The sequence below is a fragment of the Triturus cristatus genome, chromosome 7 (assembly GCF_964204655.1).
Source record: "Triturus cristatus chromosome 7, aTriCri1.1, whole genome shotgun sequence".
Taxonomy (NCBI): Eukaryota; Metazoa; Chordata; class Amphibia; order Caudata; family Salamandridae; genus Triturus; species Triturus cristatus.
The window spans coordinates 1,209,787,782-1,209,813,370 of record NC_140590.1 but is presented as its reverse complement, the minus strand read 5'-3'; the positions used below and the strand labels follow the sequence as shown (position 1 = coordinate 1,209,813,370).

At 47.8% G+C, this 25,589-nt stretch overlaps 1 protein-coding gene across 1 annotated transcript in view; it reads right to left on the bottom strand.

The window, feature by feature from the left end:
• PFAS (phosphoribosylformylglycinamidine synthase) overlaps window positions 1-25,589 on the bottom strand; it is a 257,939-nt gene that overhangs the window by 224,916 nt on the left and 7,434 nt on the right. Inside the window, exon 2 of the mRNA XM_085618581.1 lies at window positions 11,661-11,811. Within this exon, the coding sequence (XP_085474707.1) occupies window positions 11,661-11,799 (139 nt within the window). The 5' untranslated portion in view covers window positions 11,800-11,811. The remainder of the gene's footprint in view (window positions 1-11,660; window positions 11,812-25,589) is intronic.

Here is a 25,589-nt window from a genome sequence, read left to right as displayed (position 1 = left end):
CAACACCACCACCCTGCTGGACAACCTCGCAAACCTCGGACTCAAGCAGCTGGTGACCACCCCCACCCACTACGCCAGACACACACTCGACCCAGTCTTCTCATCCAGCAAGGACATCGCCTTCAGCCACGCCACCGGACTCCACTGGACGGACCACAGCTGCGTCCACTTCAGCTTCAGAAGGACCATGATCCACCACCAACAGCAACAGGTTGCACGCAGAAGCTGGAACAAGATCACAGCCGACCAGCTCGCGACTTCCCTGAGCAAGAACCCACCCACCAGCGCAACGGACCCCAGCCAAGCGGCCACCAACCTCACGAAATGGATCAGCGACTGCGCAGACGACCTCGCCCCCCTAAGGACCCCGCCTAGCAGACCCGGCAGCAAGAAAGCCCCATGGTTCACCGACGAACTCAAGAGCTCCAAGAAGAACTGCCGAGCCCTCGAGAGAACCTGGCGCAGAGACCCCAACACCTGACAACATGACTGCCCTCAAGCTCGCCACCCGAAAACACCACCAACTCATCCACGTAACCAAGAAAACCGCATTCAAGGAACGACTGGACAACAACGCACACAACAGCAAGGAACTCTTCAACATCGTCAAAGAGCTCTCCAACCCCAACGCCGGAAACAACGACATCACCCCTTCGCAAGACCTCTGCAACTCCCTCGCCTCCTACTTCCACAACAAGATCGCGAACATACACAACAGCTTCAGCACTCAACCGACGCACGCCACGACCGAACCACCGCCCCCCACCACCACCCTCCGCGCCTGGACCCCGATCAGCACCGAAGATACCGTCCGCACGATGAACTCCATCCACTCCGGATCTCCGACCGACCCCTGCCCTCACCACGTCTTCAACAAGGCCGGCGTTGTCATCGCACCCCACCTGCGGGACATCATCAACACCTCCTTCGACACTGCCACCTTCCCGGAGAGCTGGAAGCACGCCGAACTCAGCGCTCTACTAAAGAAGCCATCAGCCGACCCCACCGACCTCAAGAACTACCGCCCCATCTCGCTGCTCCCGTTCCCTGCAAGAGTCATCGAGAAGACCGTCAGCAAGCAGCTGGCCGCCTTCCTCGAGACGAACGGATCCCTCGACCTCTCGCAGTCTGGCTTCCGAGCCAACCACAGCACCAAGACCGCCCTGATCGCAGCCACCGATGACATCCGAGCACTGCTTGACAACGGAGAAACAGCGGCCCTCATCCTCCTAGACCTCTCCGCGGCCTTCGACAATGTCTGCCACCGTACTCTAGTGCAGCGACTCAACAACGTCAGAATCCAGGAGAAGGCACTGGAATGGATCATCTCCTTCCTCGCCGGAAGGACACAGAGAGTCCGCCTCCCCCCGTTCAGATCTGATGCCACCGAAGTCATCTGCGGCGTTCCTCAAGGGTCCTCGCTCAGTCCAACCCTCTTCAACGTCTACATGAGCACCCTCGCAGACATCGCACGCCAGCACAACCTCAACATCATCTCCTACGCCGATGACACCCAGCTGATCCTCTCCTTCACCAACGACCCCGCCACCGCCAGAGCCAACCTTCACGAAGGGATGAAAGAGGTAGCCGAATGGATGAAGAACAGTCGCCTGAAACTGAACTCGGACAAGACGGAAGTCCTCATACTGGGATCCTCACCCTCCGCCTGGGACGACTCCTGGTGGCCCCCCCAACCAACAGACCACGCACGCAACCTGGGCTTCATCCTGGACTCCTCCCTCTCCATGACCAGGCAAGTCAACGCCGTCTCCTCGTCGTGCTTCAACACCCTGCGCATGCTACGTAAGATCTTCCGGTGGATCCCCACCGAGACCAGGAAGACGGTTACCCAGGCCCTCGTCACCAGCCGGCTGGACTACGGCAACTCCCTCTACGCCGGAACCACCGCCAAACTCCAGAAGAGACTCCAGCGGATCCAGAACGCCTCAGCACGACTCACCCTCGACATCCCCCGTCGCAGCCACATCTCCGGACACCTGAGATACCTGCACTGGCTCCCGGTCAACAAGAGAATCACCTTCCGTCTCCTCACCCACGCACACAAAGCCCTACACAACCAAGGCCCAGGATACCTCAACAACCGCCTCAACTTCTACGCTCCCAAACGCCAGCTTCGATCGACCGGCCACGCCCTCGCCACCATCCCCCGCATCCGAAGAGCCACCACAGGAGGAAGGTCCTTCTCCTACCTCGCCGCCAAGACATGGAACTCCCTCCCGACCCACCTCCGCCAGACCCAGGACCACCTCGCCTTCAGGAAACAACTCAAGACCTGGCTGTTCGAGCAGTAGCGGACCCCCCCTCCCCTAGCGCCTTGAGACCCTCTGGGTGAGTAGTGCGCTATACAAATGCATTGATTGATTGATTGAGCTCCCAATCATTGTGGGCTATTATACCATAACCCACCTCCTCTTTTTATCGTTCAGAATATTTTATCACAGATGATTACATAACTGACCTCATTCATACCACATAACTACCGACACCATCAATGATACACTGAATCCATTATAGCACAGCGAAGCTCAAAATTTGGATGAACTGCGCAGGCTCTGGGGAAAAGGAATGGTCTGCAACAGGAGGGAGAAGGGTCCAAGCAGGTTATGAAAATAGCTCCTAGCCGCCGGCCTTGTCCTGCATTTTAGGCCCTGCATTTTAGGCCCAGCATTCATCCCCATACTCGTAAGAACACTGAACATGGCCTTCAGCTATGCCCAGTGGTCACTGGGTGAATGTCTCAGCCTCAGGTCAGGCCATAATCTTAGGAGCACTCGCTCAAGAGCCTAATGGGCACAGCCTTTGGTCAAACTGAGAAGGCTCTGGGTGAAGGTCTGTGCTTATCACTCAGCAAACACAAGGAGATTATGGAAAGAGTGCTGAAACTTTATTTATTTTGAAAAAAATACTTTATTTAAGGTAGAGAAAGAGGTACAAAAACATAGCTCGCTGCCTACACCCTTATTCAGGCCGGCGATGTGGTTCAGCAATAAGGAAAGAATATACTGTACAGGTGGGAAAAAACACAGTTAGCCGCCTACAACCACATCGGGCTGGCCGCGTAGGTGGGGTAATGCATTTGAGGGGTAATCAAATACATGTTGTCACATAGTTTCGAATAAGGCCCGTGGCAGAAGAAAAAAAAAAGGGGGGGGGGAAGAAGGGGGGGGGGGGGGGGAGGTCGGCGCATCCATCAGCACAAAGCACGCAGTAAGTACATAGCTGAGGTGAAGATGCATCCTGCTCCTGTAGTATGGAGAGTGGTGTCTCCTGGTGTCCCGTGGTGTCCAGTAGCTGGTATGTGTGGGCGTGGAAGGGGGTTTCGTTGTGGCAAGGTATGTGTCAAGTTAGGATGAGGTTGCTCCAGTGGTGCGTTCCAGCAGATTAAGTCTGTAGGGGCCTCCAGGTATCTCTTGGGTGGGAGGAAAGGGGATGAAGCTCGGCGTAGGTATGTAGTTGGTCTTGGCAGTAAGTAAGGTTCCGAAGCCAATCCTTGAATTTTGGCGCCCTCCCTCTACCCCATCGACAGGCTATTCGTCGCTAGGAGAAGCGCAAGAGAAGTGTAGTGTCTCACTTTAGCAGCAATGGGCGCAGTGTAGCCCAACAGAGCCGTCAGGGGATCTCTTGGTATGTGTAATCCCGTCATAGAGACTAGTGCGTTCAAAGTCTCCGACCAGAAGTGGTGGATAGCTGGGCAGTCCCAGACCACATGTTTAAAGTCCGCTCCCTCCCCTCCGCAGCGGCCGCATCTATCATTGTCGTGAATCCGCAGGCGGAGTAGCCGCACTGGAGTGTAGTAGAGGCGGTGTACACATTTATAATGTATGATTCTAAATCTACTGCTGGCAGATATCGCCCCCGTCTGCCCACAGCACATGTCTGTCACCACTCATAGTTTAAATTATTACTAGCCCTGGGCCATGTCTGGCTCGCCTTGCCCTGTCCACTGTTCGTCGGTAAGGGGGTGACCCAATTTCTTCTCCCACGACCACGGGCCGGGGGGAGTCGTACTCCCTGTGGGATTGGACCGTGCGGTACAGTAGCGAAAGCACATGTGTAGGGGCCGCTTGCTGTAAAAGTGCGTGCAGCGAGAACATAATGGGGGGCTCTAGCGGGAATTCAGATGTGATGGCTTTCACATCCTGACGAAGTCTAATATAGTAGAATCGCTCCAGGGGGGTAGGATTAGTGTCGCCAAAGAAATCTTCGCTGGTGCGGAATGTGCCACCTGTGTAGAGTTGCCCCAACGTGTGTATGGACAATTTGCGAAGGAGCCGACGGCATCCTCCCTCTTGCGTGACCGGGACATCAGCTCTCCCGGGGAGGGGTAAGAGCGGAGAGTACATCAATGGGCGTTGTGTGGCCGTGGTTAAGTCGTGCCAGGCGCTGGTGATGCAATGAACGGTAGTAGTCGCAGGGCGGCACGGGACAGCAGGGGTACTGAGATAGGCGGTGCAGGGGATGGGGGTCATATAGCCATCTTCTATTGCAAGGTGGGGCATGTAAAGGGGGGGTTTCATCCAATAAGCGGCAAAGTGGGCTTGTGCACAGCTAAAGTATATTTCCATATCCGGTATGCCAAATTCTCCTGCACAAAAGGGGCGCGTAAGGGTGTCCCATCGTAATCTGGCCTGTTTCCCTCCCCAGGTAAGTCTTATGAGCTGTGTTTTAAGGGAGTAGAAGAAGTGACGGCTAGGGGCGTAGGGGATGTTTACAAAGAGGTATAGAAGTTTGGGCAATATGACCATTTTAATCAGGGAGGCCCTTCCAGCCATGGACAGGGGCAGGGCAATCCATCTCGTTATTTTCTCAGTTATTGAGTCCAATGCTCGACCGTAATTGGCCCTCATCAGTTCCTCACGGTTGCGGGATACAGTTATTCCAAGATAAGTGAGCGTGTCATCACACCATTTTAGGGGATAGTCAGGCGTGAATTTGGGAGTGGCGTCAGTAAGTGGATATATCAAGGACTTGTTCCAGTTTATGTTAACTCCTGAGAGCTGGACAAAGAGTATAAACAGTCGGAGGATAGGTTTCAGGCTGATATTCAGTTGTCGTAGATAGAGGGTGAGGTCATCCGCATATAAAAAAATTAGTATTTGTCTGCTGGAGTAGATGATAGCGTGGTCGCGGAAATGTTGCCGAATCTTAGCGGCAAGTGGCTCAATGGCCAGGGCAAAGAGGAAGGGGGACAGTGGGCACCCCTGCCTTGTGCCTCTGGCCAGTGGAAAAGTGGAGGAGCGCCTGCCATTGACCATCACCATAGCCCGAAGGCCAGTGTACATTAATCGTATCCAGGCTAAAAATGGGAGAGGGAAGACCATGAGCGTGAGTACAAATGATAAATAATCACACTCCAGGGAATCAAACGCCTTAGTGGCGTCGAGGAAGATAGCGGCCGCGTCCTCCTCGGGGTCAAGATCGTGCAAGAGCGCAAAAAGTGTATGTAGATTATGGGACGTACTCCTAGTTGGGACAAATCCAGACTGGTCTGGAAGGACCAGCTCTGGCATAAGAGGGCTAATTCGATTTGCAATTAACTCAGCCATGATTTTAGCATCTACATTTATGAGGGATAGAGGCCTGTACGAGTCCACTTGGGTGGGTGGTTTTCCGGGTTTAGGAAGGGAGATAATGAGCGCTTCGCGCATTGTATGGGGTAAAATGCCTGACTCCCGGGCCTCTTTGAACACATGCCGCAAGACCGGGATTAAAAGGTGGCGAAATAATTTATAGAACTCGGATGGAAGGCGATCTGGGCATGGGGCCTTGCCCGATTGTAACTGCATAATAGCAGAGACGATCTCTTCATCCTTGTGATGCTGTAAAATAAACTCTCTTTGGCCATTCCCCAGCCAAGCGATCGCTGTGTCATCAAAGGAGGGTGTAAAATCAACTGGGGCTTGGCGCTGGGTTGAATACAGTTTTTTATAGAATCTCTTAAACGCATCTAGGACGTCTAAGGTATTTCTGTTTGTTAAGCCGGCCTCATCCTCGATTTCGAGGACTGTGTTGGCAAAGCGGGGGGAGGGGGGGTCAGACGGAGGAGGCCAGTGCCTTTACCGGTCGTTCTCCCTCTCCGTAGCGGCGGGACTGGTGATATTTCCCTCTAAATTTACATTCTCGTTCCACCGTTTCCTGATAGTCGGTGAGCAGGGCGCACAGCTGTGTTTGCAGCGCAGGGGAGGGCGCGGACTGTATGGATATTTCAGTTTGCTTGATGTCTAGTTCTAGTTTCCGGAGTGTGTTACGGATATCTCTTAAGACACCACCGCTCTTAGCCATGCAGACACCCCGTATGGTGACTTTGAAAGCCTCCCATATCGTGGAGTATTGCGGAGTTGAGCCGTTATAACAAAGAAAGAAATCCGAAATTTCTTGCTCTAGCTCATCTTTGAAAACGGGGTCTAACAGCGTTTGGGGGTTGAGTCGCCAGGAGAGAAAGGGAGGGTCTTCGTGTGGCGGTGTCAGAGTGAGAAGCACCGGGGAGTGGTCCGAATATGTACGGGGGAGGTGTGATGCGTGTGTCGCCCAAGTGGCCAGTCCCCTGTCAGTAAGCCAGATATCTATGCGCGACCAGGAGGAGTGCACGGAGCAGCAGGTTCCTTCTCGCTTCTGTGGGTGGAGATACCTCCTAACTTTCCGGGTGTGTTGCGCGTTGGTGTAGTGATAAGACTGTGGGTGCGATCGGTCTAATCCTGGGTCAGCGGTAATATTGAAATCCCCCCCCATACCATATCAGTGGATCCTATGTCTTGTATCTTTCCCCACAATATCCGGAAAAATTCTGGATCATTAGTGTTGGGCCCGTAACAGGACACCAATGTGACGGTCTGTGCGGAGAGCCTCCCCCACATGATGCTGTAGTGGCCTTGTGGGTCCCTGTAAGATCCGATGGGGGTGTAAGGAGGCGTGCAGTGCACCAGGATGAGGGTTCCCCGTGCGTATGAAGAGTAGGAGGAAAAGCATCTGGTATGTGCCCATCGGGTAGCAAAGGTGGGGGACGGGGTGGGGCAAGGTGGGTTTCCTGGAGCATAGCGCAATGTATATGGTGACGGGCTAGATATGCCAATATGTCGCGACGCTTACGGGGATTCCCCAGCCCACGGACTTTCCACGTCAAAAAGTTATATTGGAGGGTTTTAGGTCGGGACTCCATGGAGCAAATTAATGATTGCGGTGATATAGAGTGCAGCAAATATACTTAAATCGGGATGCATCAGTTCTGAGGGTTTGCCTGGTGGGTGGCGTCTAGAAGGCGACCAGTCTCTCCTCGCTCAGGCGAGGGTGCTCAGGCGGTAGCTTGTATTTTCATCTCCAGGTTACATAAAGAGGAACTCTTCAATGTGTATTTGCGATTGCTGCGGTGCAGTCCATTCTCAGACTATATCGAGCGCATTTACATAAGTCGTATGTGGACTGTTCAGTGAGCAGCTAGAAGGAGTTCTCCTGCCCCACCAGCCCATACCATGCGTGTTGAGGTGCCGGCAGACTCTCCAGCAGGTGATTCTCAGCTACACCGGGCAGCAGGCCCTTCCCTTCCCAGTCCAAAGCAGTTCCTCCAGCATGTTGCGCTATCATTGTCTGTAGCTCAATAGTGGGTTGTCTGCTCTAGTGTAGCCCGCTCGATAAGGGCAGGGGGGCCAGTAGCAAGCATTGGTCTCCTAGTGTCTGAGGCACTGCATGCGCAACCGTCGGAGTCAAATATATCGCATCTCTTGGTTTGAGCTGCACCTTTTCGTGTATTACTCCACGTCTGACGTGCCTTCCCCGTCTTCGGGGTGGGTGGCAGGGGACTACCCCCTTCGCAGATGTCCTGGGCAGAGATTTGAGTAAGTCCTGGACGTGCTGCGGGTTGGTGAAGAAATGGTGCTTCCCTGAATGTGTAGCCTTGAGGCGGGCCGCGAATTGCATGGCATACGGGATATTCATCTGTTTCAATTTTTTCTTTACCTGCAGGAATTTGTGATGTTGGTCCTGGGCGGCCATGGTGAAGTCAGGGTATATCAAAATCTCCATTCCCTCATGTCTCAGTTGACCTTTTTCCCTAGAGAGTCGGAGTGCAGTGTCACGGTCTCGATAGTTTAGTAATTTGGCTATTATGGGCCTAGGGGGGGCCCCCGGAGCCGGCTGGCTCCCCAACAATCGGTGTGCCCTCTCAACCACCAGGACTTGCGAGAAGGCCTCTTTCTTGAAGAGTGTGAGTAATAGCCGCTCTACATACTCCTCCATCTTCCCTGTGGCTGTGGACTCCGGCACGCCAAGAATTCCCAGGTTGTTCCGACTCGAACAGGATTCCAAATCTTCGTTCTTAGCAGCTAGTATCTTGAGGACCTTTTCCATTTCAAGAGTAAGAGTCGTGGTGGCACTGGTTGTGTCTTCCAGATCTGAGATGCGGCGCTCTGCCTCCACGATACAATCATCATGCTTCTCCACCCTATGCGTCAGGCCATCCAGTCGGGCATTCATGGAGTCCATTTTAGATTCTGTGGAGGTTAGACTCGACTGCATCACTAATAGTATTTCCTGGAGATCTGCAGTGGAGGTGGAGGAGGTTCCTTGTTGTTCATCTCCTAGCTCCATCTGGGAGCGAGTGGATTTGCGAGCATCGAAGGTAAGTTTGGGCTGCCGCCCGTCCGGTTTCCCCATGGCCGCCAGGTGATGGAAGAGGGTGGTAAAGCACTCGGTTGGGTGTGATGCGTTGGCGGCGGTGCTTTGGGGGGGGGCGGTCAAGGCAGGCAAGCGGTGGGCCGCGTCCTCAGAGTCCATGCTGGAGTTTTCGGGGTCTCGGGGCTTATTTTGCAATGTGAGAAGGCAGCGGCAGCACCCCCGAGGTTTGCCTCCCAGCCCAGGACGTCCACTATCCAAGTTGCAGCAGTGAGGTGCTCCGAGCGTGCAGGGGGCCCCGACGGATCTGCAGAGCCTCCTCTGTTTTGGTAGCGCCACCAGGTAATGGGAGTGCAGGAGAACGGCAAGTGCAGCAGCTACTTGTGAGGGAGCTATGCCCGCTGGCCGGTACGTACAACACGTGTGGGGTTCCTCCTGGGGGTGGTCTGTCTCGGTGTTGATGATTCCCCGAGTGGGTGCAGGGGTTGTATGGCGCAGTGTTTCGCTCTTACGGCCTGTTGCCAGCAGCGTGTGTTCTTTGCCTCTAGCATCTTATCCAGGGAGGCCTGTGGGGCCTCGGCAATTATGTCCACAGGTGCGGGGGGGGTGGGTAGTCAGGGCCGGCGCAGTCCCCAGTGTCCCCTGCCGGTTGTTGCATCTGCCTCTATCCTGAAGGAGGGTCCAATCTAGCAGCTTACGGTGAAGTGTGATGATGTGTGGTCCCTCCAGATTACTGGGCCTGGGTTGCTTAGGCCAGAGTGTGTGGGAGGTGGGTAGGCCAGCCGATCCAATGCAAGGCCCTGTGCTAGGTCAGCACCGCAGTCTGCCGCGAGTCCCCCCCACCCCGGTCCGGCGCTGAGCAGTGTGCAGTCTATTCACCAAGTATTGCTGGGGGGGGGCACTAATTGCCCGCCACCCCGGCCGGAGCGTATTTGAAGGCCGTCTCCTACCTGTAGTTGTCTGCCTTCTCTGGCGGCTCTGTCCAGGCACCCGGCACTTCCCGCAGCAGCGCGCGGGAGCAGCCTCAGCCCCCAGGCATTCCGTAGGCCGCGCCAAGGCCCGGTAGCTCTCTCAGCACTCGCCCCCGCCCCAGGGCCGTCCAGGTGCAGCCGCGGGCCCCCGGCAGCCCCAGCCGCGTCGGCCGCTGCCTCCTCCTGGCCAGATGTCGCCAAGCCCTGCTTCTCACCAGCAGCGAAGGCAGACCGGACAGGCCAGCGGCGACAGTGTCAGGTCTCGGGGGCAGCGCAGTCTTCAGCAGTGGTGTCTGCAGGCCCGACCAGGCCCCACGCCGGCCGCAAAGAGGCTAGCCCGCCATCTTTTCCCCGCCGCCGGGACCACGGCGCTGTCGGATTTTGTCGTTTTCAGAGTGAGCCAGCCGTCTTCAAGCAGCACATCAGGCTCCATGGGGCATGAGCAGCAGGCCGCAATGATTAAGAAGCAGATCGCATGTGGGATGAAGCGGATATTGGGCGGATGGGAGCTCGAGCTGCAAGAGCCTCACAAGAGTGCGGCCATCTTGCTTGGCGCCCTTTAGCGCCCCCGAGTGCTGAACCTTTTCAGACACTCACCACGAGTCACAGATTGGGATATAATCCATCATCGTTCTTTAGCTCACTACACCGCCCCAGTTCAGACAAAGCTAAATGCAAAGCAGTCTTGACCCTGTGCCTCATGGGAACAGTCCAGCCCGAACTGCCAAGCCATGTCTACCCTGGACCGGAAACAAGCACCCTGGGACCGGTTTCGGGCTAACAGCCCTCATCAGCCAGGCTAGCTTAAATCCAGTGGCAAAGTGAGCAAGGGACCCACGTCTGGGCATACCCTTAGCACTAACCAGGGGCATGCTGACAATACCTTATAGACTGTGTCTTCCATTGGGCCATAAGGCAAGATGTTAAACCCCACAGTCACCACCCTCCCACCGTGATCTGGATGATGGCTTGACCACTGGCAAAGCCCTGCATTCAGCACCCATTCCCATACTTCACACCGTACTCTTCTGTCGTTATGCTTGTCCCCACTGCCCCAAACAGTGGTGTGATCAATAGTCACATGTGAGGTAATCAGTGATATCATCATGTGCAAATTAATGAGCAGTGCATTAGTGGGAGGCAGTTATTGTTATGTTCCTCACAATATCGATTCTTTTTTTATGTAATTCAACTGCATAAGGGAGCCTCAAAACCAGCTGCACCTCAGAGAACAGGGAGTAAAACTATTCAGGAAATACTAAAGCATATTGCACATTACTGAAGGGGTACTAGAGTGGTATAATTATGGCATGATAAGCAGTACTTCGCTACTGTTTAAAAACATGAAAATAAAAGATAACAAAAAAAAGCGGAGAAAAAGCAATTGGGAATTCATTTAACATGCTGTGTGTGTCAGGGGCCAGTTGAGTCACTGATGCATGTGTTAATATTCAGTGAAGCTTTACACAAAACAAGAAGAAACTTATTACATTAGGTTAGAAAAAGCTGGATATGAAGAGTGCAGGAAATGTTAGTCTATGTGATGGATTTTAATGATTTTCATTTGTGTTCTAAAACTGAAAAAAATCTAATCAGTATTTGATTAATTAATTTGAAAAAGGGAGATCGTGGTGGTTGTTTTTATTCGTTTTTTTAAATGTTTTTATTGCCAAAGATTGCATAAATAATACTAAAGTAATATGTTAACTTTAAAAATAAGTGAATCTTTCAGAGCATATTAAAATTGGATTATACCAAAATTGACAATAAGATAGAAAGGGTTGTCGTGTTCAACCAAAGTCGTGATCTGAACCGACCAAATGAACTACAAGCCCCCACGTGTTCGAACTTTGCACTTTTGCAGCAGGTTTGTCCATAAAGTACGTCTGTTTCGATTGTATTTGAAGGTGGTTACTTCAACCACACAAACAAGGGACCCACTATTGGGAACACACCATTTTAATTTCACCCTCCCATTCAAGGTGGAGTCAAGACAGTTGAAGGATATATCCCATCGTGAGGAATTAAACAGATGTGGTTTAAGTCAGAATCCGGGTCACATACCTGTCCAGTTAACATTATAACACAGCTCCTTCTCCAAGCTCAGCACATTTTTTGAACTGCTACCAGCACCGCGAAGGATGCTCCCATGACTTGTGTCCACAGCACTGGATGCACTTTGGAAAAAGCGATGGACAGTCATTTTGGGACAGGCCTGGTGGAGAAAAAAAAAATACAAATTATGCATGAAAACACAACTATACATACCACTTTTAAAAGACCCAACTCCTAGGGAAGACAAAAGGGCAGGGCTGTGCAAACAAACACTCAGAAATTACAATTTCTGGCCAAAAGTCCTCTCTGAATCTCTTAAGGGGTTGGAATTGCCATATGGGGACAGGGAAAATCCATAAAGGCTGGGGTAAGCGGGCTGCCCTCAGGCCTGGAAAGACTAAGGGACTGGCATACAATTTTCTTGCAAGCGCAAACAAGGCTTTCTGCTACAGAGAGATACTGCTCTGAGGTTCTGTCAGGCGTTGAAGTGTTTGCCTATTTGAATGAATGAATGTTTTTTTATATAGCGCTCGGCTACTCAAGGAGTGTCCCGGCGCTAGGCATCAGAAATAGGTGCGGGTGGCAGAACCAAAAACCATCCTGCAACCCTAGAGTTTGCAGAGGAACGTTTTCAGTGCTTCCTCGCTGATTAATCTTAGATGGCCCGCATCTGGTTCCACATGCCTGCTGCCATTACTGTGAAGGAAGAACCCACACTTCTTTGCTTTTCAAACTGGAGGACTGTTAACAAGCCAGAGTTACTAGAGCGCAGCGACATCCCTGGTCTGCATTCCTTGATCTTCTCATTTAAAAATTAGAGACCCTTGTTGTGGAGGGCTTGGTGAGTCAGTGTCAGGTTTTACACATTATGTGCTTGCGCACTGGAAGCTAGTTTAGCTTCTCAAGGAAGTGAGATACTGAAGAGTGTTTGGGTAACTTGTTTAGTAGGTGGACCACCATGTTTTCTACAACTTTTTCATGAGATTCTCTTGAAACCTGCCAGTAAAAACCATGAATTGGTAAACTGAACTGTGAATTGTATTATTGGATTAAAATTCTATGTTGTGGCAGTAGGGGTGGCAGGGAGAGGCTCAAGCTCCCCCACCCTCAAAACCTTAGGAGAGAAGCTTAGACTCACCAGCTCAGTTTCCTTACTCTGTGCAATATGGGGCTAGTATTACATTTGCAATATATTCTTTCAGCTCTCACTCTAGCACTGAAACCCCCCCCCCCCCCTCCGCTCTAGACTAGCACATCCACCTGCACAGGTCCCCCTCAAAACAATCCAGACAAAAATGACCAACATGTTGCAACCCCACTGGCAAGCCAAATCAACAAACTGCTTCTTATTTAACCAAACTAAATATACGATAAGCTATGCCAGACCTGAAGGAAAGCACAAGTAGAGGACGAATTAAAGTGAATCAGGGGAACCTGAAATTCGGGGTCAAAAAAGGATTTCATGCCCCGTTGTTTACTAAATGCATGCCTTCAGTCGGCCCATCAGGACGTAGCAACATATGCATGTCTGAGGCTGCACATGCGTGCATGGCTCCAAACATTAAGCGTAGTGAGATAACGCACTTCATGTGGTGTAAGGAAATCAATATTTAGGATAAACACTCCAATGACATATTCTTATGTGAGGCCCTTAAGAGCAATACCATCTTTTTACAGTTTCATGATACTGAAATTAATTCCACCACCATCTCGGTTGTAGCTACAATTACCGCATACACTTAATGTTACCTCAAAACAGCGATTAAAGTGGGCAGGATTTGATGGGAACAACGTGCCCATAATTTTTTAATTTGACAAAACCGATCCCCTATTTTTTCTTAGAAGAAAATTGTCCCAGGACAGTTAATTCAAAAAGTTAAGACTCCTCCGCTGAAGAGGATGTGAGGGACTCCCCAGAGCTGAGAAGTCCAAGGACAGTCAGACAGCTAAACAAGGAACAATCCTTCTAGCCAGGGTGTCTGCTGTCCGAAAGAAATACAAATGTGTGAAATTGGTCAATCTGCAAATGTATAATCTGTTTGAAAATTGGAATTGGCTGTAACTGACTGAGTTCTCTCGAAGCTTGATGATGACAAACATGTATTCTTTTTGAGCAGTACTGCAAGTGTGTCACTAACTGATATATGTGATCGAAAGCTTTTAGTAGACAGTTACCCAGTACCTTCAGCAACCTGCTGTAATAGAATACCCATTCATAATCAGTCCCGGTGTCATCATTATATGAATACCCACACTTATCACCATTACCAATGGCCCCAGTCACCATCAGTGCCTTGGCTCGCAGTCTTCATCAGTATCACAGTCCACGTTACCATTAATGCCAGTGTCTCCAGTCACAATGACAACCAGCGTCGCTATGAGTACCATTACCTCCAGTCGCCATTAACATGCCTGCCTCAGTCGCCATTAGTACCACTGTCCTCATCAGCACAATGGTCCCCAGACACTATTGCAACCGGTGTCACTACCTCTACTCACTATCACTATCAGGGACACCAATCAACATCAGTGATAGTGCTCCAACACCATCATCATTTACCCCAGTCATCGGCCGTGCCACGTCACCATCATTGGAGCCTCGAGTCACCTCACAGCCAATGTCAATAGTCATCCACACTAGCAATGCCTACAATCGCTATCAGTATCCCCTCCTCCCAGTCACCATCATGGTCAGTGCATCTAGTCACATTCTATACCACTTCCCCCATAATCCTCATTGGTGCCCCCAGCTAAAATGCCACTATTCCATAGTCTCTATCACTACAAGTGTCCACACCCAACATCAGTACCGCTTTACCATTCACAATCAGTTCCAGAGCCCTCAGTCACCATCACTCTGTGCCTCCCAGTCAGTAACCATCAGTAGCACTGCCTCCAGTCACCATAAATTCCAATGATTCCAGTCACCATCATCTGTACTGCCTCCAGTCACAATCAGATCCGTGCCCCAGTCACCATCACTCTCTGTGCGTTCCATTCACCATCACTACCAGTGCCTCCAGTCACCATCAGTGCAAGTGCCTCAAGAGTCACCATTAGTAGCCCTACTTCCAGTACCCATTAGCACCAGAGCCCCGTCACAGGGGTGTGGAATTTAATAAAATATCTACTTGTCCATGGGGCAGGTTGCTTCATAAATCTACTTGTCCTGTAACAAAATCCACTTGTCCCTTTGGTGCCATGTAGTGAGACGACACATTATGCCAGCAATCTCATTATACAAGAGCTCTGCTATAGCATTTCCGATTATGCCAGGGCTCATACCAGAATTCCTTGGGGCAACTTGCTGGTGTGACGAGCAGTGTGCGGCCAACTGGATTTGTTATATAAAGGCTCCCTTGAGCCATTTGGGCTGACGAGCTCTGGACCAGCACCTGCGCGCCATGAGAGGTACTCTACCTGTTTTTACGTTATTGGCAGTCCACGCGGCACCCCTTTACACTTACCTACAAACACGTGTCCAGGGATGGCTAATGCGACACATACTTTTTTCCAAACACTGTGGCATAGGCGTACTCGCCGTCGCCACTACATCTACCGGAATTCCTTGGGGCAACTTGCTGGTGTGACGAGCAGTGTGCGGCCAACTGGATTTCTCATACCGTGGTAGTGTTTGAATACTTGCAATCCCTTATGTTGCCACGTTTCCGCAGATCCACATACTGGGGCTGAAGGTAGTGGTAAGCAATAGTTCCAGGGTTAGAATGCCCTTTTGAGTCTGTGCAAACCTACTAACTTGCATGTTTTAAGGGTTTTCAACAAATCTTCCCTAATCTTTTACCATACAGGGAAATGTTGGAAATGTACTGACAATGGCAGACGTAAATCTTCTTCCAGAGTTGGGGGAAAAGGTGGTTGGAGGGAAAGTGAACTTGCAAACACTCAGATTTTCGCATGAGCAAATCTATTCATGCATATTTGCTCATGCTAAAATGCAGGTCACAAATATTTTCTAGGAGTACTATTTCTTGTCCTACTTCTGTAAATTCTTGAGAATTTACGAAAACCGCACGGACATGCAAGGACATATACCATGGGTGCGCTTTTGAGACTTTCTTTAATAATTGGCCCCTACTTTGGTCTGGCGTTGACCATGACCTTTTGCGTTTATCAAAATTCTGTCTCGCTTTCTGTATCGGCTGACTTCACTGTGAGTGACAGCATTCTGCTGTTTCACAAGGACCATATCGGCACACAAAGTAGTTTTGTTCAGTGCCAGTAACTACTGTGACAGTGTGTGCTTGTTAAGACCAAATTTTTTTTTGCTTTTGCCAATGTTTGTTGTGATGGTGAGGGCCCGGCAGCTCCCACACCAATAAGGTTTTACAAAAACCATGCCAAAACGATTCACACATTGACAAAATTAAAAAGCGGACCACCATTTCCAGACCACTGGCTCTGCCAATGCTTGTTTATTTTTGTTTCTCATTATCTTATTGAAACTGGTGACACCGATTTTCCATTATGAATATTTTTGGGAAATACTAGCATGCATAAACACGTTACTAAATGATGCTTCAAAGAAATGGTACTTGAAATTTCACAGTAGTTTAGCGAAATGTTATTTTTCCTGCTTTCATGTTTTTTGAAGAACATTTTATTTTGAAAGCAAAGAATCATCAATCATGATTTTTAGCTCCTGCAAATATTTGCATCAAATCAGAGAGCATTCTGGAAGGATTATACATAGCCTCATATTGCTAAACTTTGAAAACGTGTGTACACATTTTTATACTGGACCCCCTTTGCAGTAAGAGCTTATATTTACTAAGAGTGCACATCCTAAAAATAAATAATTTCAATTAATGAACCATAAATACAAGTTTGAACAGCATAAACATATGGACAAAAATATTACCTTAACTGCAGACAGTGCCCTTCCCTGAACCATACTGTGGTACCACAAACTGGCAGCCAAAGAGTTTGTGCTGCAGGGGGTTGGGCCTACTTGTCCCAAGGACAAAATACACATGAAAACTTGTTGTCCTTGACCCCAAAAATATGTGGGCGAAGGGCTATAGGAATTCCACATCCCTGCAGTCACTACAAGTACACAGACCCATCATGATCCCAATCTGTACTAGAGCTTCCCATAACCACAACAGGCTTCGAAAAATCATTAAAATGTTACTAGACCTGCAGGTCCAGTGACTTACATAATCTATTCAACCTAATTGTAATGCTCTTGACCCATAAACTGGTTTCAAATGATGTGATCCTGGGCAAATATTTAATTCAATGAGCTGCCATTTTCTTCATTTTCACATATGAGAGCACCTTCAATTATGCAAGTTCAGCAGGTCTGCTGTACAAAACAAATTGTTTTATTTAATAGACTAAACTTTTGTTACATATATAATACAAATCTAGCCACATATAGGAAACACATGAGCCCCAACTTGCCTCGTCATCAAGGCGGCGGCAGGGCAGGCATGTTTAAAACCCATCACTTTTAATTAATACATAACTAATTCATTAAGTGGTAGCACACTGACATTGAACTGGACACAAATTTCCCAATGACATGCGTTTTTACTGATAAAACTATGTAGTGTACAAGCAATGTTAGGATATAGAGATTCTGTAAATATTTGCTATTTGACCATCACCAAGTAAAGTATTCTCATTTGTTTTACTCCTATCGGAATCTTTGTTCGAATCCCACTTCTCAATAAAAAAATTAAAACAATTGCGGAATTCCTGGTATATTTTGAAATATTTGTATTTTTCATATACAAGCTATTTAAATGTTTTGTTAGAAAAAAAAATAACGAACATCTTACAGCCTTTTGTTTCACAAGGATTGTTAGACCTACAGCTCACTTGACAAAAACCTCTAACTGTAGTTAGAGAAAGAAAAATAAGCTCCATTTTCCAAGCAGCAATTAGTAAAAAGACAAACTGACGATTGACCTCTTTCCTTGAACAAACAGCAAATGTGTCTTAAGATCAAAACAAGATTCAAAGGCTTCTTTATTTCTCATTCACTTTCGGAATGAACAGAAGACCTGTTCCTTTCCAGATTTCGTTCACTCGCCAAAACGGACCAGTAGGCGCTAAAAATAGCTCGACCTGATAAAATCTGACTCGCCATTGCAAGTGGGAGAGTAGGTTTTTCAAGGCCTTCACCAATAGCAGTACGGGCCCAGCCCAAATTACTGCCAGTGTTGATATTTTAACCAATTGCCACTACTTTAAAAATATATTTGAGATCTGTTCCCGGGTGAGAGGTCAAAATGCATGAGAAATATTCCAAGGTCGACTCATAATATACGCACCCTGCAAGTGGCCCAGCAGGAAAGATATCTCTCCAAGCCAACACTGGTATATACGATGTGTGCCAGAGGAAAAGCATAGTGTTTTTAATACCAAACATTTTTGCAAGCTAATATCTTTCCTATCATTTTATAGAGTAATGAACATTTTTCAAGATTGAACTTGCACCCAAATATGTGCTAGGCAAACGAAAATAATCGTCTTTGCGAAATCAAACTCTCTAATTTCCTTTTGTTTTTTTTTTTAAGGAAAACTTGTGAATAAACTAACTAGCCTTACTGAATGCAAATGGGAGGTGCGCAGATGGACAACGTAAAATGCTCCAAGAAAAAAGGAAACGGGGGAATGCTTGCAGAATAAGAGCCATTCTGCACATAGTACACATATGGAGAGAGAAATACCCGCAAAAAGACAAACTCAAACACAGCAAACAGAGACCTGAACGTTGCCTTTCATCCCTCCCTTCCTCCTGTCAGCAATAAACAAGCATTGGCATAGCCAATAGGTCTCGCCTTTGGGACCTTATAAGTGTTTAGCCATGCAACAGTTGCATAACTAAATACTTATAAGGTCCCAAAAGCGAGACCTATTGGCTATGCCAAGCGGCCGTGCGCCCGCGAAAGTGATCGCGATCAAACATCAAAGAGGCCGTGCGGCCGCGAAAGTGAAAGTAAGCTCGGTCAAGGGCGGCGCGCGTGCCCACGCACTTGCACTGTAGCTCTAGGCTGGCCTGGAAGCCTTTTTTGGAGCCCTCACAAAATGTCTCGCCAGACCAGCGCATGCGCTGGGTCAGGCGAGACCTAAAAAGGCACTATGACTTGGCTAGTGCTGGCTGTGTTATAAGGCCCTTTTTAGATCAAGGCCTACCAGACAGGCTTTGTGGTTTGTAACTCACATTTGCTTGGTTTCTTTTTGCTGGCTTTGTTTTACGCTGTCCGGCTGGAGTTTGTCCCTCTCGTAGATCATACATACCCTGCTTACGGTATCCTTCCACCAGTGGATGGGATCTGTAAACAGACCTTTAAATCTTGCTCTTATCTTGTCATATGTGCTGTTTATTCAAAGACAGAGGTCAAATGTCAGGCTCCGTCTTCGATACCTTTCTTTCTCTGACTTCAAAGCGAGAGGATTTATGTGACAATCCTGCTGACTTCTGGGGGTGTGCGAAGGCTGTAGGATGTTATGTTTTTTCTAGCACACAACAAAATTCAAAATGTATATATATGAACTGTGTAGATATTTAAGAATATATCAGAATTAGGAAAGCACAGATGAAACACATTCTTTGGCAATTCTGAAGTGTGGTGGAAACAAATATTTTAATACAATCAAAACAAATCAATACACTAGGTGATGACATTTCCACATAAACTGATTTATATGCTGCATGCCTCCATCAGTAAAACTATGTCTGTGCAAATGTAATGGTAATTTTATTTGAAGATGTGTTGTCTTTAAATGGCAGTGCGCTATTACACCACGCACACTCCACTTTATGCCACTCCACTGCACTGTACGTCACTCTGCTCTATGCCAATCCACAACACTCTAATGCCAAGGCACTCCATGCCACTTTGCATCACTGCACTCTTCGTTAATGCACTCTACACCAGTCCAGTCCACTCTACTCTACGCCACTCCTCTCTCCAACCCTGCACTCCATGCCAATACACTATACGCCGATCCACTCTATTCTGTACCACTCGACTTACCACTAGTTCACTCTATGCCAGTCGACTATGCCACTCTAATCTACTCTGCACCACTGCACTTTGTTAACCTACCCTACGCCACTGCACTCTACCCAGCACCACTCCACTCAACGCTACTTCACTCTAGTCTGAAACAATCTACTCTATACCACCCTATGCTACTGCAATCTACGCTGCACTACTTTATTCTACGACACTCTACACTACGCCAAGGTACTCTACTCTAACCACTACACCCTACACCACTCCACTCCACGCCAATGCAGTCTGCACTACTCAAAACCACTGTACTCTATCTATGCCAATCTAGTCTACTCTGTACCACTGTACTCTACGCCATTGCTTTCTATGCTACTCTACACTACTCTGTGCCACTGAACTCTATGCCAATCTACTTTACATCACTACACTGTACTCTCTGCCGCTGAACTCTACATCACTGCACTCTATGGCACTTCACTCTGAAATAATCTACCCTAAACTACCGCACTTTATGGCACTCTACCCTATGCCACTGCACTCTACTTTGCAACATTATATGCCACTCTATTGTCCTTTGCACCACCACACTCTTACGCCACTGCCCTCTATGCCACTCTACGCCATTGTACTGTACACCAATCCATTCTACGCCACGCTACTGTACTTTGCACCACTGCACTCTACGCTACTGAATTATTCTGCATCGCTCCACTCAATACCATTTCACTCTAGTTTGAAAAAAGCTACTCTACGCCACTGCACTCTACACCCACCTATGCCACTGCAATCTGAGCCGCACCTCTTTGTTCTAAGGAACTCTACACTATGCCACTGCACTCTACTCTAACTACTGCACCCTACACCACTACATTCTACGCCAATAAACTCTGCACTGCTTTACTCAAAACCACTGCACTTTACACCATTCTATTCTACTCTGCACCAATGTACTCCATGCCACTGCTCTCTATGCTACTCTACACTACTCTGCGCCTCTGCACCATATGCCAATCTACTACACACCACTGCACGACACTGAACTCAACGCCAATCTACATCACTGCACTCTATGCACTACAATCTACCCTGCACCACTCCACGTCACTTCACTCTGAAACAATCTACCCTACACTAATGCACTTTACGCCACTCTAACCTACGCCACTGCACTCTACTTTGCAACACTACACGCCACTCAATTGTGCTTTGCACCAATCCACTCTACACTGCAAACTAGGCCACTCTACTCTGCGCTACTACACCACTGTACTGTACTCTACCCTGCACTACTCCACTTTACCCATCAGCACTCTACACTACTGCACTCTATGTCACTCTACTCCACATCATTGCACTGTACGTCAATCCATTCTACGCCACTCTACTGTACTTTGCACCACAGCACTATAGCACTAAACCCTACACTACTCTACACCACTGCACTCTACAATGCACCATTACACTCTACCCTGCATCACTTCACTGCATTTCACTCAACTCTATGCCACTGCACTCTACTCCGCTCTGTGCCACTCTACTCTGGTGCACTCTATGCAACATTACTCAAAACCTATGCAATCTATGCAACTTCACTCTAGCCCACTCTATTCTACTCTATGCCACTGCTCTCTATGCCACTCTACACTACACAATTGCACTCTAAGACACTCTACTCTGCAACACTGCACTCTCTGCCACTGAACTTTACGCCACTCTGCTCAACTCAAAGCCACTTTACTGCAACTACACCAGTGCACTACACTCTATGCCACTCAACATCACACCACTCTACATCACTCCACTCTATGCCAGTCTACTATATGCCAATGCACTCTACTCTGCACCACTATGCAATATGCCACTCTACTCCATGGCACTCTACACCACTGTATTCTACCATGCACCACTCTACGTCACTGCAATCTACGCTGTGCTATTCCACTCTGCGCCACTCTACATCACTCTACTCCAAACCAGTGCACTATATGCCAAAGCACTCTACGCCAATCTACTCTGCATGACTATAGTCTATGTCACTTCACTCTAGACCACTTTAATTCACTCTACGACATTCAACGATACTCCACTCTATGCCACTCCAGAACACGCTACTAAACTCTGTGTCACTCTAAACACTCTGCGATGCTCTATGCATTTCCCTCTATAACGCTCCGTGGCACTTTACTCCACTCTATTCTACGATACACTGCTCCACTCTATGCCACTCCACAACACTCTATGCCGCACCACTCTACTATACTCTGCTCCACTGTTTGCCATTCCACTCTGCTACACCAATCCACTTTATGCCACTCCACAACATTCTACTCAGCTGCCTCTACACCACTCCACATTACTCTACCCTATGCAACTCCACTCTACTCTACTCCCTTCATTACACTCCACGCCACTTGACACTCCACGACACTGAACGCCACGCCACTCTTTTATGCCATTAACTTTTAGCCATGCTGAACAGCAACTATGCTGATGTACAACATGGCTAAATCGCATTGGCAAAGCCAATAGCTCTTGCATAGGCGAGACCTATTGACTTTGCCAATGCTTGTTTTTAATGCACTTCGACTTTTGCCTCAAACAGTGCACCCTCTTCATCTTCAGCCGTGCATAAGTGTCGACATTTGCAGCTCTTAAATGTATGTACTGAGAAGTTCATACTGTGTACCCTTGGATAGCTGTATTCATGTCTGAGGTGAAAACGAACCTCTGTTGCCCAAAAATTGATGTTCTGGTGCTAAACAAACGAAAAAGGGTTGAGATAAACACTTTTACACAAATCCAAGACATCTGGGAAAACAATATGAGATAAACAAACATTTCCATCCATCTTCCTTAAGTGAAACAGAGAACAGTAGACCGACTGGACAATACTATTACCACGACATAAACATGAAAAGGCTGCGATACCACGCCCCGTGACGTCAGTTTTCGTGACGTCTATGTGCTCTGCATATGCTAATTAATCCCCACATTTTACAACTTGTGCCCCAATTTAAGGAATCCAACAATAAAGGCACTGCACACCTCTCATGCAGAATTACCTGCGCAAACGATTCCCACCTATGTAGCAATCGTGCCAGGATTTTATCAGCGTAGCCGGAATTCTTATGACAAGGAAGGTCAAACAAATGGAAAAATTAGCAAAAGCCGTATTTTTCCTATTTGAGATACAGACGTAAAGAGCATGTAAAAAATATAAATCACGTAAAACACTCTTTAGAGTTGCCTAAAAGTCAAGATTCCAAAATATTTTTTTTAAGGAGGCAGAATTGACATGTGAAGAAAACAGAATTTACACGAATTGAACAAAACAAATACCCTCTCCTCACCCTTCTAGGATCTCAAAGCGTGAAGAAATGGCTTGATTTTTTTCAATTAGCAAGGCAGCAACTCGAATTTAACCATCCATCAAAATCCCTTGCCCAGCATGTGACTTTTATTAGTGAGCAACCGAAAAACTCGGCGTTGTAATTGGCAACTGCTGACTGGCTTGCAGGCCAGCGCGAGACACAATTTACAGACTCCCTACGGCTCCCCGCTTTACCCTGAAAAAGCCACCGTGAACAGACCGGCAGTATGACACAAACAAGTTTTATGTTTATTTATAAAGTGTTTGTGGTAAAATACGCCGCTTAGAACAGAGGTTAAACTCCTCTGCATCCGTTAATCAGTAAACGAATCGATACACGCGGGCAGACCCAATCAGCCTCTCTGGGACGACGAAGGCCGACACACATGATTGAGACATTGGGCAGTACCCGAAACGCTCCAAGACGGGTTCAAGACAACCCCCAGATAGATACTTGTAGCCCCTCCTTAGCCAACACAGACACACATTATTGGACCGTAAAACAAATACAGCAAAGCCACAAGCTCTTGGAGTAGATATAGCTGAAATCCCTCCACGGACACACACCATTCATTATATTATCTAGCAGTCCCTCAAGGCTACGCGGTCAGGGACAGCGGCTGTCAGCTGACTGTTCCGGTGGAGGCCAGTTTTAAATGTACAATCGCCTGATCCTTAGTTTCATAAAAGGGAAAGTCTAGCCTAGTTTGGAGGATGTAGAGTTTGTAGGGACAATTCAGACAAACATGTATAGGAACGTTAAGTAGTACTACTTCAAGTACTCAAATGCCATTGTGATTTGGCGCCTTAATATTTTTGATGGCACTAAATTATTTTCTTCAGTTTTGGGGCGTCCTTTTGGCATACATGAAACCCATTTTTCATACACTCCTACTTTCCAAACTATAAGGCCAACTCACAAGGGCATTTATGAGTACGTGAAGTTGTACTCCAGGAGAACTGCTTTAAAAAACTCAAATGCTTTTGTGAATTGGCCCGTCCAGTTAGATGTTTTTGAGTTGAAGATTAGCAGGTCTTTTCCACTAAATTGGATTGTTTTTTATTCCTTGGACTCATACATAATGCCTACTGCTAAAATGATGCTAATTTCAAAATGAGCTAAGGGAAATAAGCCACCACTGATCAATAAATGTGAAATGGTGATTATGTTCATCAAGACAACTTATCCTACATCCCTCCTTATCTCAAGCAGTGGCAGTTCTGGCACTGGCTTTGCCAATCCTTTTGCCGAGGTTGCATGACATCAGCAAAAAAAACAAAAAAAACTGGGGCAAGCATGGTGACGTTTGTGTGCATGTGTCATCAGAACATACACCGTGAAACAGCCACCGTGTTATTTTTAGGTTGAGCCTGGGCAGTGCATGCGCTGCTCTGAGAGTCATGCTGTATTACAGTATGGACTTGAAGCCTGCCCTCTCTCCACCCTTCTTTTTAATTGGATTGTGTCATTGTCCTTTGTAAATGCTGGCTTCTGATTCGGTAATAGGCTTGTTAGTCCCTACTTAGTACCGCATTGTCTTCATTTGTAACCTCCCAAGAGGGCTGGCCCTTTTACTTCTGTTGTTACACTGTATGTCTTATTTTGTCTGTAGGCACTATTTTATTTAATGAGTTTCTCCTACGGCAGGCACGACATGCTTTCCTACAACATTCATCGCGCCATGCGTGCTTCCACTTTCCAAGCAGCCCAGGACAATGGCGGACGCTTCTTTGAAGTGAAATAGGTCTCGCATTTACAAGAGTTTGAGCTATTGACATTGTAAATGACAATGCATTTTATTTATGTTAATTATTAAAACAGATAAATAAAAGATGTTGTCATTTACAATGCCACTAAGCTTAGAAGTCTCGCAAATGCAAGACCTATTGCATCGCAAATTCTTGTTTGATTAACAATTCAAAGATGGCAGACGCTACTTGGAACAGTAAATTAATTTATAAATAAACATAGGCGAAAGAGCTTATTTAAAACTGAGTAGCCAGGTAACAAATGTCAGGTGCTATACCATAAAAGTATCTGATATTGGCATGTGTGCGAAAAATGAGCAACAGTAAAATAAATTAAATAAAGCTGGGAACAGAAACAAGAGGGTTGGTGGTTTAAAAAAACAGTGAGAGGCACAAGCAATGGGGAGCAGGCGGGGGTGGTGTTGATATTGCCATGTCTACAAGGAAAATTTACAATATAAATAAATTAAATAAAGCGAAGAGTGGAAAGGGGAGGGGCAGGGGAACAGAAGCAGCATGGTTTATGGGGAGCAACAGAAGTGAGAGGTAGGGGATTTAAATAGAAAAAAGAAAAGAATACGTTGAGCGGGGGGGAGCAGCACATGAGGGAGATAGCAATAAAATATTTGCACTCTCCTGGGTTGCTAAAATAACAAGCATTGGCAAAGCCAATAGGTCTCGGCTATGCAAGAGCGATTGGCTTTCCAATATGGTTTAGCCATGTTTCACTCCAGGGTGGCTGCTGTTCAGCATGGCTAAGTAAGTTGGGTAATGAAGAGAGGGGTGGAGTGTTGTAACGTGGAGTAGAGTGGAGTGTTATGGAGTGGT